This window comes from Polypterus senegalus, chromosome 13, assembly GCF_016835505.1.
Source record: "Polypterus senegalus isolate Bchr_013 chromosome 13, ASM1683550v1, whole genome shotgun sequence".
In the NCBI taxonomy this organism is placed as follows: domain Eukaryota; kingdom Metazoa; phylum Chordata; class Cladistia; order Polypteriformes; family Polypteridae; genus Polypterus; species Polypterus senegalus.
The window spans coordinates 107469043-107486062 of NC_053166.1; the positions used below are offsets into that span (position 1 = coordinate 107469043).

The 17020-nt window shown below is 41.2% G+C and overlaps 1 protein-coding gene across 1 annotated transcript in view; it reads right to left on the minus strand.

Moving 5' to 3' along the window:
* Window positions 1–17020, minus strand: part of mis18a (MIS18 kinetochore protein A) — a 120346-nt gene that overhangs the window by 18219 nt on the left and 85107 nt on the right. Inside the window, exon 4 of the mRNA XM_039775003.1 lies at window positions 9265–9364. Coding sequence (XP_039630937.1) covers window positions 9265–9364 — 100 coding nt within the window. The remainder of the gene's footprint in view (window positions 1–9264; window positions 9365–17020) is intronic.

Below are 17020 nucleotides of genomic sequence, written 5' to 3' on the forward strand. Positions count from 1 at the left end.
AAAAAGCAATTGTTCAATTTTCTGTTTTTTTTTTTTTATTTCCCAGATTAGCACTATGCAAACCATGATGACTTTCACTTTGACGTCGGCATGCAAACTGCTGTACTCTGTCCTAAACATGTCTGAATGTATATTATAGTTTGCACCAAAGAAAAACCAAGACCATAGTAAATGTTAATGGACTGTGAAAGGAGCTCAGATTCATTGTAAGGCAACAACGCTTAATCTTGCAGTACACCTCACTTAACCATTAACTTTAGTTTTTTATTTTCCTAATAGTATTTTTGACCACTAGCATTAGTGTACTAGGAAGCAGGGAAAACTGCATTCACAAGAAATGAATTATAAATATCTCTAACAGAAATTTTTTAAATTCTGAAATTGAAAGTTTAGAAATGTTTTGAGGGGCTCTTGTACAAAAAGAGCTCATTGAAACAGGAATTTCTAAAAACAGAAAAACTATCAGCATTTCCTGCAAGGACTCACAAGCAGGAGCTGTGAAGTTCAGTGAATGGGGACTGTAACTTGTGCCTGTACGATCAAGTACAGATGTGTATGTCATAAGATAGAAGGTATTCCTGTCAGGTCTTAGTTCTTGTCTTGCAATTTTTGAAAGTACGAAGTGTCCATATTGGAAATAAATACCAAATCTACAGTACATCCGGAAAGTATTCACAGAGCATCAATTTTTCCACATTTTGTTATGTTAAAGCCTCATTCCAAACTGGATTAAATTCTATTTTTTCCTCTGAATTCTACACACAACACCCCATAAAGACAACGTGAAAAAAGTTTACTTGATATTATTGTTTAAAAAAAAAACAAAAAAAAAAAGAAAACTGAGAAAGCACATGTACATAAGAATTCACAGCCTTTGCCATGAAGCTCAAAATTGAGCTCAGGTGCACCCTGTTCCCCCTGATCATCCTTGAGATGTTTCTGCAACTTAATTGGAGTCCACCTGTGGTAAATTCAGTTGATTCGACATGATTTGGAAAGGCACACGTGTCTATATAAGGTCCCAGAGTTGACAATTCATGTCAGAGCACAAACCAAGCATGAAGTCAAAGGAATTGGCTGTATACCTCTGAGACAGAACTGTCTCGAGGCACAAATCTGGGGAAGGTTACAGAAAAATTTCTGCTGCTTTGAAGATCCCAATGAGCATAGTGGCCTCCATCTGTAAGTGGAAGAAGTTGAAAACCACCAGAACTCTTCCTAGAGCTGGCCGGCCATCTAAACTTAGCGATCGGGGGAGAAGGGCCTTAGTCAGGGAGGTGACCAAGAACCCGATGGTCACTCTGTCAGAGCTCCAGTGGTCCTCTGTGGAGAGAGGAGAACCTTCCAAAAAGACAACCATCTCTGCAGCAATCCACCAATCAGGCCTGTATGGTAGAGTGGCCAGAAAGAAGCCACTCCTTATGTAAAAGGCACATAGCAGCCTGCCTGGAGTTTGCCAAAAGACACCTGAAGGACTCTCAGCCCATAAGAAACAAAATTCTCTGGTTTGATGAGACAAAGATTGAACTCTTTGGTGTGAATGGCAGGCATCAAGTTTGGAGGAAACCAGGCACCGCTCATCACTAGGCCAATACCATCCCTACAGTGAAGCATGGTGGTGGCAGCATTATGCTGTGTGGATGTTTTTCAGCGGCAGGAACTGGGAGACTAGTCAGGATAAAAGGAAAGAGGACTGCAGCAATGTACAGAGACATCCTGGATGAAAACCTGCTCCAGAGCGCTCTTGACCTCAGACTGAGGCAAATGTTCATCTTTCATCGGGACAACAACCCTAAGCACACAGCCAAGATATCAAAGGAGTGGCTTCAGGACAACTCTGTGAATGTCCTTGAGTGGCCCAGCCAGAGCCCAAACTTGAATCCGATTGAACATCTCTGGAGAGATTTTAAAATGGCTGCGCACCGACGCTTCCCATCTAACCTGATGGAGCTTGAGACTTGCTGCAAAGAGGAATGGGCGAAACTGGCCAAGGATAAGTGTGCCAAGCTTGTGGCATCATATTCAAAAAGACTTGAGGCTGTAATTGCTGCCAAAGGTGCATCGACAAAGTATTGAGCAAAGGATGTGAATACTTATGTACATGTGATTTCTCAGTTTTTTTATTTTTAATAAATTTGCAAAAACCTCAAGTAAACTTTTTTCACATTGTCATTATGGGGTGTGGTGTGTAGAATTCTGAGGAAAAAAATGAATTTAATCCATTTTGGAATAAGGCTGTAACATAACAAAATGTGGAAAAAGTGATGCGCTGTGAATACTTTCCGGATGCACTGTATATGTAGTACTTCTGTCCAGCATAAAACATTTAGTTTTCCTACACCAACTCAACAGTCTTTTTCAGAAAGGTTAAACTGATGTTAAAATGACCATCACAGAGTGCTGGGGGCAAACTTCCATAGTATAAAAGTCAGCAAAGTAAAAATACATTCTATTTGGTTTTTTTTTTTTCTTTCAGACAGAACCACTGAATTTTGCCTCTACCACTGCTGGAGAATCATGGAACTCATCTGCTGACATGACCAATCCACTATTGCAAGATGAGGTTAATAAAATGTAAGACTCCTACATGAATTTCTCATACACACGTGTGTTTATCTATATATATATATATATATATATATATACTAGCAAAATAACAGCGCTCAGAGTCGGCACGGCCTTAAAATTTTTATTAAGAAGAAAATTAAACCTTTTTAAACTGAGGGAAAATATACCAATAATTATTTGTTAAGGATCTCTTTGTATACCACATTTTCAGTTCGGCAATCCGGTTGTAATATGACCAAAATGTGCGCTGAGCTTACTCTTGGGCATGGAACGTACAGTTGGCCATGTGAACAGTAATCTTGTTTCAAATCTCACAGCTTGGATTGCTGCTGTCATAATCAGTTTGAATTTCATGGTTTGTTTCAATTACGACAGTATTTGCAGGACTTGTGTTGAAGTGACATTCGGCATCTGTCAAGCGTTGGAAGCATACAACCGGTTTCATCGATAACTTCACATCCAGCTTTTGAGAGTTTAAACATTCATAAACATCAAAGTGTCCAATACTGAAATCGTCACCTGTGAGTCTGAGATGTTTAAGAGGCACTGGCAGTTGTCCAAAGGTGTAAAATATTTGGCCATTTCGGTACAATAAAAAAAACGACAACCGAACAATTCAGTGGCAGCCATCAACTCACATGCAGATCCATAGGTGAAGGGCTTAAGCATTTCACTCTTATAGTGCTCCTGTGTAGTATAATTATCTCCTGTACCGTCATCAGTCCAAACCTTGAACCTGTCCCAGTCATTCAATACATAAGACACAATGTTCCTCCGGATATCAAGAGTGAGCCTGATATGGCCGTGCAATATGTAACACGGAGAATGGAAAAGGTAGGTGCCATCTCCGGGCATGAAAACCACTCGGTAAGTGACAGTTCTTTGATCAATGGTGATCACCTCGATAGACATGTTAATGGGGGTACGGTTGGAATGATAAAGGAAATGGGTACCTGAACAATGTAAAGTAAGTCTAAAATACCTAAACAGTAACTATAATCGTAATAAATGAACAATAAAACAGCGGAGAAGCCGTGGATTAAATAAAAAGGCTGTAGTTATCAGCAGGGAGACGTGAATCCCATGGCGAAGCAAGGAAGGGAATGTAGAGACCGGAGACGGACAGCCTTATACAGGCAGGCAGCCAACAACGTGGGAGGCGTTGGGATGGGGGACCCAACGTCGCCTCACACGGTGACCGAGCTGCAGGCTATGAACATATATATATGTACGTAAGTAGAATTCAGTTAGCATTGGGAACCCGCGTACCAAATTTCTTGAAGATGGGCCCATAAGTAACAAAGACCGTTGAAAAGTTCAATATGGCGGCCGACAGTGGCATCATACCACCGAAATAAGTACGTACATTGGTTTTGGTTAGCGCAGGGAATCTGCCTATTAAATTCTGTGAAGAAAAGAGCCATAAATAAGGAAGTTCAACATGGTGGACATTGTTGACCGTTATGACCATTATGCATAGAATTTCGAAATGAAACCTGCTTAACTTTTGTAAGTAAGCTGTAAGGAATGAGCCTGCCAAATTTCAGCCTTCTACCTACACGGGAAGTTGGAGAATTAGTGACGTTGTAAAGTTCAATATGGCAGCCGACATTGGCGTCATACCACCGAAATAAGTACGTACATCGGTTTCAGTTAGCGCAGGGAAGCCACCTACCAAATTTCGTGAAGATGGGGCTGTAAATAAAAAAGTTCAACATGGTGGATGTTGTCGACCGTTATGACCGTTACGTGTAGAATTTCGAAATGAAACCTGCTTAACTTTTTTAAGTAAGCTGTAAGGAATAAGCCTGCCAAATTTCAGCCTTCTACCTACACGGGAAGTTGGAGAATTAGTGATGAGTGAGTGAGTGAGTGCTTTGCCTTTTATTAGTATCTATACTAATATCTATACTAATAAAAGCCAAACACTCACTCACTCACTCATCACTAATTCTCCAACTTCCCGTGTGGGTGGAAGGCTGAAATTTGGCAGGTTCATTCCTTACAGCTTCCTTACAAAAGTTGGGCAGGTTTTATATCGAAATTCTACGTAATGGTCATAACTGGAAGCAGTTTTTCTCCATTTACTGTAATGGAGATGAGCTTCAACGCCGTGGGGGTGGAGTTTCATGTGACATCATCACGCCTCCCACGTAATCACGCAGTACATAGAAAACCAGGAAGACCTCAAAAAAGCGCTGAAGAAAACATGCATTATATAATTGAGAAGGCAGCTAAACAATAAGAAGCGGCGAGTGACATATACAACCATATTCATGAGTTCTGCTACTTGAAACAAAGCACGATGTAAACCTACACTTTAAATTAAGTTCATAGACAGGCTGCCGCTGGCGTTTGTAATTTAGTGCCTGCCCATATAAGGCCGTCCGTCAGCGGCAATCCAATAGCAAACTGCCACGGGTAAATATTCACGGGTGAAGGACTGTGCTTATGGAGAGGAAGATGAGATGGTCAGGGTGGTGTTTGACACAAACTCAGCGAAACTGCGAGAGAAAGTTTTAAGTGCCAGGACTAAGGTAACATTAAATACAGCCATGGACATAGCACGAGATGGCACCAGCACAGCTGGGAACCTTCGATGCATGTACACCGAGTGGCTCACGTGAACTGGCGCAGTGCACAGATAAAAGCAACAGTTCCAAAGAGCTGAACAAAACCGAATTACACAATTGAAAAGGCAGCAAAAAATATGAAGCGTCTGATACATACAAGCATATTCATAAATCCAAAACAAAGCACACGTTGGAAAAAGTCAATGTCCGCTAAAGGAAGACAGTGTAAAAAACCCGTGCATGCAGTGTGTCAGGTCTCAGATAAAGAAGAAGACGAGCTGTTTATTGATGCAGTAAGAAACGAATCGATGAATGAAACCTGTCATCTTTACAGCGATTGACAAACACGGAATGTAACTTGAACACAACACATCCTACAAATACGAACCTGATTGAAAGAAATAATGATAATCAAATCCTTGATGACAGCAACACTCAGTAACACTCACAAAACAAATACTGTATATTGACAGTCATGTTACGTTATTTTTAAAATGTTCCCTTTTCTTTTCTAGCTTTTTAACACACTACTTCTCGCTGCTATATGGGTATATATATATGTATATATATATATCCCGATCTACATACTCGAATAATGGATACTTTATTCGCCATCAATGATTGTTTTGGTAAAGCCATACTCAGTGTATTCATTAGATGAGCGGTAAAAAGTAAGAGCGAGGGAGGATGACTTATTGAGGCATGCAGGCTGTAGTGCGTCAACTCTATCTGAATTGCGATCACATTTGAAAAAATATATCTTTTCAAGTTCTATTTAGTCCATATGTGTCAAACTCAAGGGCGGGCCACATCCGCCCGGCGTAATTATATCCGGCCCGAGATCATTTTATATACTGTATTATTGTTATTAAAGCCGGGTATATGAAGCGCTGGTAACACAATAAACTACAGATCCCATAATGCAGCGCTTCAGCTGCCTTGCCGAACACTTACGCGTTAATCAAGTCTAGCTTATGATGCTGCAAGTTATTGCGAAGCTAGCTCACACGATGCTGAAGAGAAAAGTTGATTCTGAAAATAGAGCCTTTAAAAACCGATGGGAGGCTGAGTATATGTTTACTGAACCCGTGTGTCTCATTTGTGGAGCTAATGTGGCTGTAATTACAGAATTTAATCTAAGGCGGCACTATGAGACAAAACATCAGGGTAACCTGAATGCAATGCAGAAGATACAGAAAGCAGCATAATTAAATAAGAATCTGACACTTCAGCGGACGTTTTAACCCGTGCACAATCACAAAGTGATTTCAAGTGAAGCTGCTTTTATGGGAGACACAAATGCACCAGTGCAATTTGCCCCACTTTCCCTGTTGCCAAGTAATGTTAAACCAAGTCGTCACTACGGTGTTCCCAAATATGCACTTTGCTGATAAACTGAGCGCACTGAGTTTGCACGGCGCTTTGGTGACTTTGAAGAACAAAAAAAGTCCGTCTACATGCGGCTCGAACCTTGTGCATGTTTGGTAGCACATATCTGTGTGAGAAGCTCTTCTCAGTGATAAAGACTAACAAAACAGCACACAGGAGTCGCCTCACTGATGAGCACCTGCAATCCATTCTGAGAATCTCCACAACACAGAACCTCACACCAAACATAAACGAACTTGTTGCCAAAAACTGCACCCCCTCTCGGGAATCGGACCTCGTATGTCAGCGCTAGAGGCGAAGCCTCTGGCGTTGTGCCACGGTGTGTAGTTCGTTTATTTGACAGTATGATGAGCCCAGAATTAGGGCGAAACACGTGTCGCGTACTCTTTGTATTATTTGACAATAAAACTATTTCAACCATTCTATGATCTGCTTCTCGCAACTGAAAGAGGGCACCGTGGCGGATGTTAGCCGACTTGCTGACCAACCACAAGCGTTACCTGGTAGGTAACCACCCATACAGTCAGATTGTGATTCAGACTACGAATGCCTTGAATATATATATAGTGGAAGCTGTCCTGGACACAGACAAGCGGACACGTTGACGGGCTATATATATATAGACACATACACTGTGTGTGTATGTATATATATATATATATATATATATATATATATATATATATATATATATATATATATATATACACACACACACACAGTGGTACCTCTGTATACGTCTGCTTTGGATTAAGTCCAACTTGGTATACGTCCTGTTTAGAGGCGAAATATTTTGCTTGGTATACGACCTTTGTTTGGAATATGACTCGTGTGCTAGAACAACACGTGTGTTATACCGGGCGCGTGCCTTCAAAAAAAAAAAAAGTTTTAACCTGTACAGTAATCCCTCGCTATATCGCTTCGACTTTCGCAACTTCACTCTATCGTAGATTTTATATGAAAGCATAACTAAATATATAACGCGGATTTTTGCTGCTTCGCGGGTTCTGTGGACAATGTGTCTTTTTACTTCCTGTACATGCATCCTCAGTTGGTTTGCCCAGTTGATTTCATAAAAGGGACGCTATTGGCGGATGACTGAGAAGCTAACCAATCAGAGCATGCAGTTAAGTTCTCCTGACTGAGAAGCAAACCAATCAGAGCATGCAGTTAAGTTCCTGCGTGCTGAATGTAGTGTTAATCAGGAACTCTCGCCTCGCTCATTCAGCATCAACGTGTTTCGCTGTGTAAAGAGTTAACTTTTGTGCTCTTTTGTGTTTATCTTTGTGCATAGTCAAGCCCTTCATTATGGCTCCAAAACGATCTGCTACAGGGGCCGTGCCCAAATGCAAATGGAAAATGTTAATGATTGCCGAAAAGGTAAACGTTTTGGATTTGTTGAAGGATACGATTCTTTTTATTTAAAAAGTAGGAAAGGAATATAAGATCTACGGCCGCAGTGTCCTTTTAACCAGGGTGCAAAACGAGTTGTAAGTGGATGTAATAAGGCAGTAGTCTGGATGGAATCTGCTTTAGGGATTTGGATTGAAGACTGCCAGAAGAAGAACGGCAGTGCTTCACAATCGTCTGAAGAGGCTCCTTTGGAAGAGCTGTAACGCTCTCCTTTGTTGTGCGGTAAAATTAAACTCATTGTTATCGGACAAGTCATTTTCATTTATTTCATCTAATTGCTTTTGTATTTATGTATTTCAGTATTAAGCAGTGTTTAATTTATTTTATACAACCCCATCAATGTATAATATGCCAATAACAATAGGATTTTTTTTTCATGGGAACGAATTAATCATTTTCCCATTATTTCTTATGGGAAAAATTTGTTTTGGTATAAGTCCTGGGATCTGGAACGGATTAAGGATGTGTACCAAGGTACCACTGTATGTATGTATGTATGTATATATATATATATATATATATATATATATATAGTGGTGGGAAAACTATTTGCCCCTTCCTAATTTCTTATTCTTTTGCATGTTTGTCACACAAAATGTTTCTGATCATCAAACACATTTAACCATTAGTCAAATATAACACAAGTAAACACAAAATTCAGTTTTTAAATGATGGTTTTTATTATTTAGGGAGAAAAAAAATCCAATCCTACATGGCCCTGTGTGAAAAAGTAATTGCCCCTGAACCTAATAACTGGTTGGGCCACCTTAGCAGCAATAACTGCAATCAAGCGCTTATGATAACTTACAATGAGTCTTTTACAGCGCTCTGGAGGAATTTTGGCCCACTCATCTTTGCAGAATTGTTGTAATTCAGCTTTATTTGAGGGTTTTCTAGCATGAACCGCCTTTTTAAGGTCATGCTATAGTATCTCAATTGGATTCAGGTCAGGACTTTGACTAGGCCACTCCAAAGTCAGGTGTGATACACCACAGTTAGGTTATTTTTTAACAAGGGGGCAATTACTTTTTCACATGTATGTATGTATGTATATGTATGTGTATACAGTATATATGTTGATATGTGTATATATGTATATATATGTAGATGTGTATATATATATATATATATATGTGTGTATGTGTACATATGTGTATATGTTGATATGTTTATATGTATATGTATATATGTTTATTATTTTTAAAATGTTTCCTTTACTTCTTAAACACACTACTTCTCCGCTGCGAAGCGCGGGTATTTTGCTAGTGTGCTATATAACACTATTACTTCTAAAACACAGATCAAAAAAGTAAATGCTCACCTTTTTAATCTCCATCCTTAAGTAGGATACATGTTCAAGAGTAACTGGATCTTCAGTGTCATATTTTAAAAAATTCTCATTTGTAGACCCGAGTTGATAGCTAGAAGTAAAAAAGCAAAAATATTACACACATTAGTTAATATTTTACCATTTCTCTCTATTATAATAAAAAAATCTTGGGACAAGACATAACTTTTTGAAGAGACTTTTTGGAATGAAGTCCCGCGAGACAGAAACTTTTAACATGAGATTCTTTCAATTCACATCATACTTACAACCACTGGATGCAAGTCCCTCAAGGCGGTGACTTTTGCCATTAGATTCTTTCAAGTCAGTCCCTACTTACAAACATTTTCAAATAAGATCAAGGTCATCTAACTTCTCAGTCATTTGAATGCTTTTGGCAGACACACTTCCTATGCTCTCAGCTATAATAAATTTTATCAGGACAATAATTTTATACGTTCTAGATGACACGTCAATGACTAAGCAAAGAAGAAAGAGTAGCGCATCGAAAAGAGGCCATAAGCATTAGACAGAAAAGAATGCAAAAAAGAATAATAATCATCTATGTGCAAATTCTGAAAATAAGGAAAGTAATAATCAGCCCAGACCAAGTGGAATTAAAAACCTTGCAGGTCCAATCGGGGTCAGAAATAAAAAACAAAGAGCAAAAGAGAAAGTAGAACTTCATAAAGACGTTCAAAAACATTGACGCGATACACATGCAGAGCAGGTTAGAGATTATGAAAGCAGTGGAATTTGAAAGGCTCAAAAAGAAAATGATGTGATGCGCATGCAGAGCAAGTTAAAGATTATGAAAGTAGTGGAAATTATTACTCGGTAAAATAAGGGAAAGTAATAATCATCCCAGCCCAGGTAGAATTGAAAACCTAGCAGGTCCAAGCGGGGTCAGAAATAAAAGACAAAGAGTAGAAGACAAAGTAGAACGTCGTAAAGAGGTTAAAAAACGTTGGGGCAAAACACGTGTAGAGCAGGTTAGAGATTATGAAAGCAGTGGAATTCGAAAGACTCAAAAAAACGTTGCGATACACATGCAGAGCAAGTTACAGATTATGAAAACAGTAAAATTCGAATATATGAAAAAAATTATAGTGAAAGACCACTTTAGGGCTAACAAACGGAAATTATTACTCTGTGAAATAATGGAACAGTGAACAGAGATTGAATATATGGACATAGGTGATATGTCAATAGTATGTAGATATTGTAAGGCTTTAAAGTTTAAGTCAAAGACTTGTAGATTGTCTAATTCATGTTGCCATCAGGGAAAAGTAGTGTTTCTTTCCAATGAAGAGGCGTATCCGCCAGAATGAAAAGATTTGTTGTTTGTTGAAAGTGAAATCCACAAACACTACAGGCAAAATATCCGAATCTACAATAATCTGCTCATGTTCGAATCATAAAATGAATTTACACAATAATGGATCATATGCCATGAGAAACTGTGGTCCAACAACAATTAAAGCTACAGCAAGTTTAATTTCAAAGAAACCACAATTCGGTCAGGTGTATATTTATGACTAGCAAAATACCCGCGCTTCGCAGCGATGAAGTACGGATTATTTTTATTAAGAAGAAAATTAAACCTTTATAAATTAAGGGAAAATATACAAATAATTATTTGTTAAGGATCTCTCTGTATACCAAATTTTGAGTTCGGCCCTCCGGTTGTAATATGACCAAGCTGTGCGCTCAGCTTACTCTTGAGCATGCAACGTGCAGTTGGCCATGTGAACAGTAATCTTGTTTCAAATCTCACAGCTTGGATTGCTGCTGTCATAATCGGTTTGAGTTTCATGGTTTGTTTCAATTATGACAGTATTTGCAGGACTTGTGTTGAAGTGACATTCGGCATCTGTCAAGCGTTGTAAGCATACAACCGGTTTCATCGATAACTTCACTTCCAGCTTTTGAGAGTTTAAACATTCATAAACATCAAAGTGTCCACTACTGAAATCATCACCTGTGAATCTAAGATGTTTAAGAGGCATTGGCGGTTGTCGAAAGGTGTAAAATATTTGGCTATTTCTGTGCACTTGAAAGCGACAACCGTACAATTCAGCGGCAGCCATCAACTCACATGCAGAACCATAGGTGAAGGGCTTAAGCATTTCACTCTTTTAGTGCTCCTGTGTAGTATAATTATCTCCTGTACCGTCATCAGTCCACACCTTGAACCTGTCCCAGTCATTCAATACATAAGACACAATGTTCCTCCGGATATCAAGAGTGAGCCTGATAAGGCCGTGCAATATGTGACACAGAGAATGGAAAAGGTAGGTGCCATCTCCGGGCATGAAAACCACTCGGTAAGTGACAGTTCTTTGATCAATGGTGATCACCTCGATAGACATGATAATGGGGGTATGGTTGGAATGATAAAGGAAATGGGTACCTGAACAATGTAAAGTAAGTCTAAACTACCTAAACAATAACTATAATCGTAATAAACGAACAATAAAACAGCGGAGAAGCTGTGGATTAAATAAAAAGGCTGTAGTTATCAGCAGGGAGACGTGAATCCCGTGGCGAAGCAAGGAAGGGAATGTAGAGACAGGAGCGACGGACGGCCTTATACAGGCAGGCAGCCAACAATGTGGGAGGCGTTGGGATGGGGGACCCAATGTCGCCTCACGCGGTGACTGAGCTGCAGGCTATGGATGTATATATGTACGTAAGTAGGATTCAGTTAGCGTTGGGAACCCGCGTACCAAATTTCTTGAAGATGGGCCCATAGGTAACAAAGACAGTTGAAAAGTTCAATATGGCGTCCGACAATGGCATCATACCACTGAAATAAGTACGTACATTGGTTTCGGTTAGCGCAGGGAAGCCGCCTACCAAATTTCGTGAAGATGGGGCCATAAATAAGAAAGTTCAACATGGCGAACGTTGTCAACAGTTATGACCGTTTCGCGTAGAATTTTGAAATGAAACCTGCTTAACTTTTGTAAGTAAGCTGTAAGGAAATTGCCAAATTTCAGCCTTCTACCTACACGGGAAGTTGGAGAATTAGTGATGAGTGTGTGAGTGAGTGAGTGAGTCAGTGAGGGCTTTGCCTTTTATTAGTATAGATCATGGAGAAGCGATACAACATAGAATCAAAAGAGTTAAATGACTGGACGTACAGTATTAGAAATTAAACAGCCAATAATGGATACAAATCCATACGTCCAAAAGTATCGCACTAAATTTATCTGCAAACCACAGACAAAGAAATTTTCTTGTATTTGAAAGTCCAAACACGGAATCAAAATTCAATGTGATCTTGAAGAAAAGTTAATTCCAAATATTATTTTTGCTGAAGTTTTAAAGTAAAAGTGAAAATAATGAATTTGTAAGAATTCCCATTAAAATAAATCTCTTTAAATTGTATATCCAGTTAACCAAATCCGGGAGTTGGTGAGCGAAGCGAGCAGGGGGCAGAGCCCCTTAGTAATTAAATAATACATTTAATTTAATATTAACATTTTAAGATATATATTTGTTAAGTATAAGATAGTAAAGTAAGACAAGAGTACAATTTTTTTGCCAAACTATGTTTATATATTTATTGAACACTGTATATACTCACATATAAATCGAGTCATGAAACCCGAAAAATCGATCATAAAATCAGACCCCAACTTATATGTCCATTCAAAAATATGAGACTTAATTTTTTTTTTTTTACATCTTCTTGCCTCCTCCAATCTCACATCAATTTCTCAGACGCATCGAATTTTGTTGCAGCATTGCATTTTTCAATTTCTTTCGCCACTTCAACGACGTTTAATTTAAAACCAGCTTCAAATTTTCTTCTGATCGAATGCTCTGTATGAGTATATACGGTATGTATTGCAGTTAACAAATACCAATAATAAAAATTTCACTTAGAAATGATAAAATTATATGATGGCTCTACACATTTTTAAGGACATTACCTTAAATAAATAGAAATTTACAAGGATATTTATCAATATGGGTGCTGTAATTGACTGGTGCCCCATCCTTTCCTGCCTTACGCCTTGTGACCCTGAACTGGAGTAAAGCATTATATCCATGTGTAATTATTAAAAAAAAATAATGTTATAAAAACACATCATACAAACACATTATTCATTGCAATTATTACTGCAAATCACATTTCAAAACTGGCCCCTAAATTGATATCAGGTGAAGCCCCTCTGTCATCTCAAACGTTTGTCTATTTCCTTCAGCTACTCAAACAACTATCCATTCCTCTCCATGCTTCAGCTATAATTACAGACATTCATCGCTCAACAACTCCTAATTTATTTAATTCCTTCCTCACTGCCCCTTCACTACCTTCTGAATGGAGTTCATCTATCTACTTCACTGGGGGCCTCACATATAGGACAAACTCTCATGCACCCTCCAGGACCCTGCCAAGGGTGTAGAGCTGGTCCACTGTTCCGCGACTAGGACGAAAACCACACTAAATCTGAGGTTCGACTATCTGATGGACCCTCCTCTCCAGGACCCCCGAACAGACTTTTCCAGGGAGGCTGAGAAGTGTCATCCCTCTGTAGTTGGAACACACCCTCCGGTCCCCCTTCTTAAAAAGAGCTGTCCATGCGATGTTGCAGGGGCGTGTCAACCAAGACAGTCCTACAACATCCAGAGCCTTGACGAACTCCGGACGTATCTCATCTACCCCCGGGGTCCTGCCACCAAGGAGTTTTTTGACCACCTCAGTGACCTCAGTCCCAGAGATGGGAGGGCCCACCTCCGTGTCCCCAGGCTCTGCTTCCTCATTGGAAGGCATGTTAGTGGGATTGAGGAGATCTTCAAAGTACTCCCCCCACTGACCCACAACGTCCCGAGTCGAGGTCAGCAGCACACCATCCCCAACATACACAGTGTTGACACTGCATCACTTTCCCCTCCTGAGATGCCGGATGGTGGACCAGAATCTCTTCAAAGCCATCCGGAGGTCGTTCGCCATGGCCTACCCAAACTCCTCCCATGCCAGAGTTTTTGCCTCAGTAACAACTGAAGCCACATTCTGCTTGGCCTGCCAGTACCTTTTAGCTGCCTCCGGAGTCCCACAGGACAAAAGGGTCCTGTAGGACTCCTTCAGCTTGATGGCATCCCTCACCGCCGGTGTACACCAATGGGTTCAGGGATTGCCACCAAGACAGGCACTGACCACCTTACGGCCACAGCTCTGGTCAGCTTCCTCAACAATAGAGGCATGGAACATGGCCCATTCGGACTCAATGTCCCCTACCTCCCTTGGGACGCTGTCGCAGTTCTGCCAGAGGTGAGAATTGAAACGACTTCTGACAGGGGACTCTGCCAGATGTTCCCAGCAGACCCTCACAATTCGTTTGGGCCTACCAGGCCTGACCGGCATCCTCCCCCACCATCGAAGCCAACTCACCACCAGTTAGTGATCAGTTGACAACTCTGCCCCTCTCTTCGCCCGAGTATCCAAGACATGTGGCCGCAAGTCCGACAACACAACCACAAAGTCGATCATCGAGCTGAGGCCTAGGGTGTCCTGGTGCCAGGTGCACATATGGACACCCTTATGCTTAAACATGGTGTTCGTTATGGACAATCCGTGATGAGCACAGAAGTCCAAAAAAAAAAACACCGCTCGGGTTCAGATCGGGGTGGGCCATTCCTCCCAATCACGCCCTTCCAGGTGTCACTGTCATTGCCCACGTGAGCACTGAAGTCTCCCAGCAGGACGAGGGAGTCCCCAAAAGGTGTGCCCTCTAGCACCCCCTCCAGGGACTCTAAAAAGGGTGGGTACCCCAGACTGCGCATACGCGCAAACAGTTAGGACCTGTCTGTGGTGTTATGGGTCCACAGCTAGTTGAGCAAAAGGCCATTCATTTTAAATAAATAATCACCGCACCGAGGGCTTCGCGAGGGGCGATGTTATGCGAGCAGCGGGCAGTCGTCAATGTGGGCGTTTCTCACCGTGTGCATAGGTGAGGAACTGCCCACATTCGTGATTGCTCCCGTGGCTAATGCTACAGCTGTGATGGCCCCTCACGTTTTAAAAAGAAGCGCGAGTTGGTGTGGAGGGGGGAAAAAAAAATGGAGAGAGAAAAAAGGAAAGGAGAGGACGGAGGTTACCGGGAGCAGGAGAGGAAGCAGGCAGTGCGTGAGTGTGGTGAGCGCGCGATCGAGCGCTCGTGGACAGCTGCAAGGAAGCTGGGTGTTAGGCCGACACCCAGGTGTTTGAGTTGAGGTTGCTCCCGCTGAGCGACCATGTAGCGGGAGTGACCAGGTGAAGGCGACTGGCCGCAGAGAGGCCATTGAAAGGCAGCGGAAGTCGGGAGACTTGATAGTGGGAATCCCCAACGTGAGCGACCTGGCCGTTGGTGGAAACCAAGTTCTCCGGGACTGGGATAAGTGCCATACCGGAGCCAGGGATCGGGAGGTCTCCAGTCTCGTGTGTGTGTCTAGAAGAGGGCAGCTGCAAAGAGCGTCTTGCCTGCTGCTTGGCCCAAACGGGATAAGCAGGTGAGACGCTAACAGAAAATAAGCACGGAGCTTGTTTGTTGTTTTTAAGACTGCTTCCAAGAGAAGATTTTAACCTCTGGTTTTAAGGATGTGTTTTTTTTTCTAGGTTAATTGGTTTTATCCCCCACGGGTTTTTATGGATTATTTGATGAAGAATTTGAATTGAAACTGCACTATTTATGGAACACTGTTTTTGTTGGTTTTTAAATAAAAGCACTTTTGCACTTTTTACCTTCCCCTTGCTCAGTAATTTGCCTCCATTGACTAGCTCACTCGGTAACATTATCGACGGTGTTGGGTTCAAGGGTTCCCAAACAGCCATGGGAGTGTGGAGCCAGAACCCACATCGTCACACTGTCCCCCACCCGAAGGCGGAGGGAGGCTACCCTCTCGTCTACTGGGGTGAACCCCAATGAACAGGCTCCAAGTCAGGGGGCAATAAGTATGCCCACACCTGCTTGGCGCCTCTCACAGGGGGCAACTCCAGACTGGTAGAGAGTCCAGCCCCTCACAAGGAGATTGGTTCCAGAATCCACGCTGTGCATCAAGGTGAGCTCGACTATGTCTAGCCAGAACCACTAAACCTCGTGCACTAGCTCAGGCTCCTTCTCCTTCAGAGAGGTGACATTCCATGTCCCAAGAGCCAGCTTCTGTAGCCAAGGATCGGACCGCCAAGGTCCCTGCATTTGGCCACCACCCAACTCATCTTACACTTTCACATTTTTAAAAAATTGTCATTTCTTGAAGAGACGCTTCTTAATTTTCTTTTAATAGTTGTATTTTACCACTATATTCCATTATGCATTGGTGATCCTTTTGTCTCACCAGAAGCTTCTATGTAATAGTACTGGCTCGTACACATTCATTCAGGCCAGCTGCACAAAAAACTTTCTCACTCACATATCACCCAAAATGTCTCATAAAAAACATTTCAACTTACAACTTTTACACACCACTTATTTATTAATAACCATCTCTCATTCCATTAAGCAAGGCACAGAATATTCTATCTAGGACATTCAACAATTGTGATTTTGTTCTTTAAATTATGGTAAAGCTAGGTGCCTTTGCATCCTGTACACTACAGGCAAGCAGAGAAGTTCACACATGTACTGTGCTCTCTAACACACAGTTTGAATATTGTGTAACATAAATTTTAACCCCGATTGCTTTTGTAGTCGCCAGCCTCCTTTATTTCCTTGTTGTAACAAACATAGTTACGGTAAGACTCTCCTCTAAACTGAGGTCA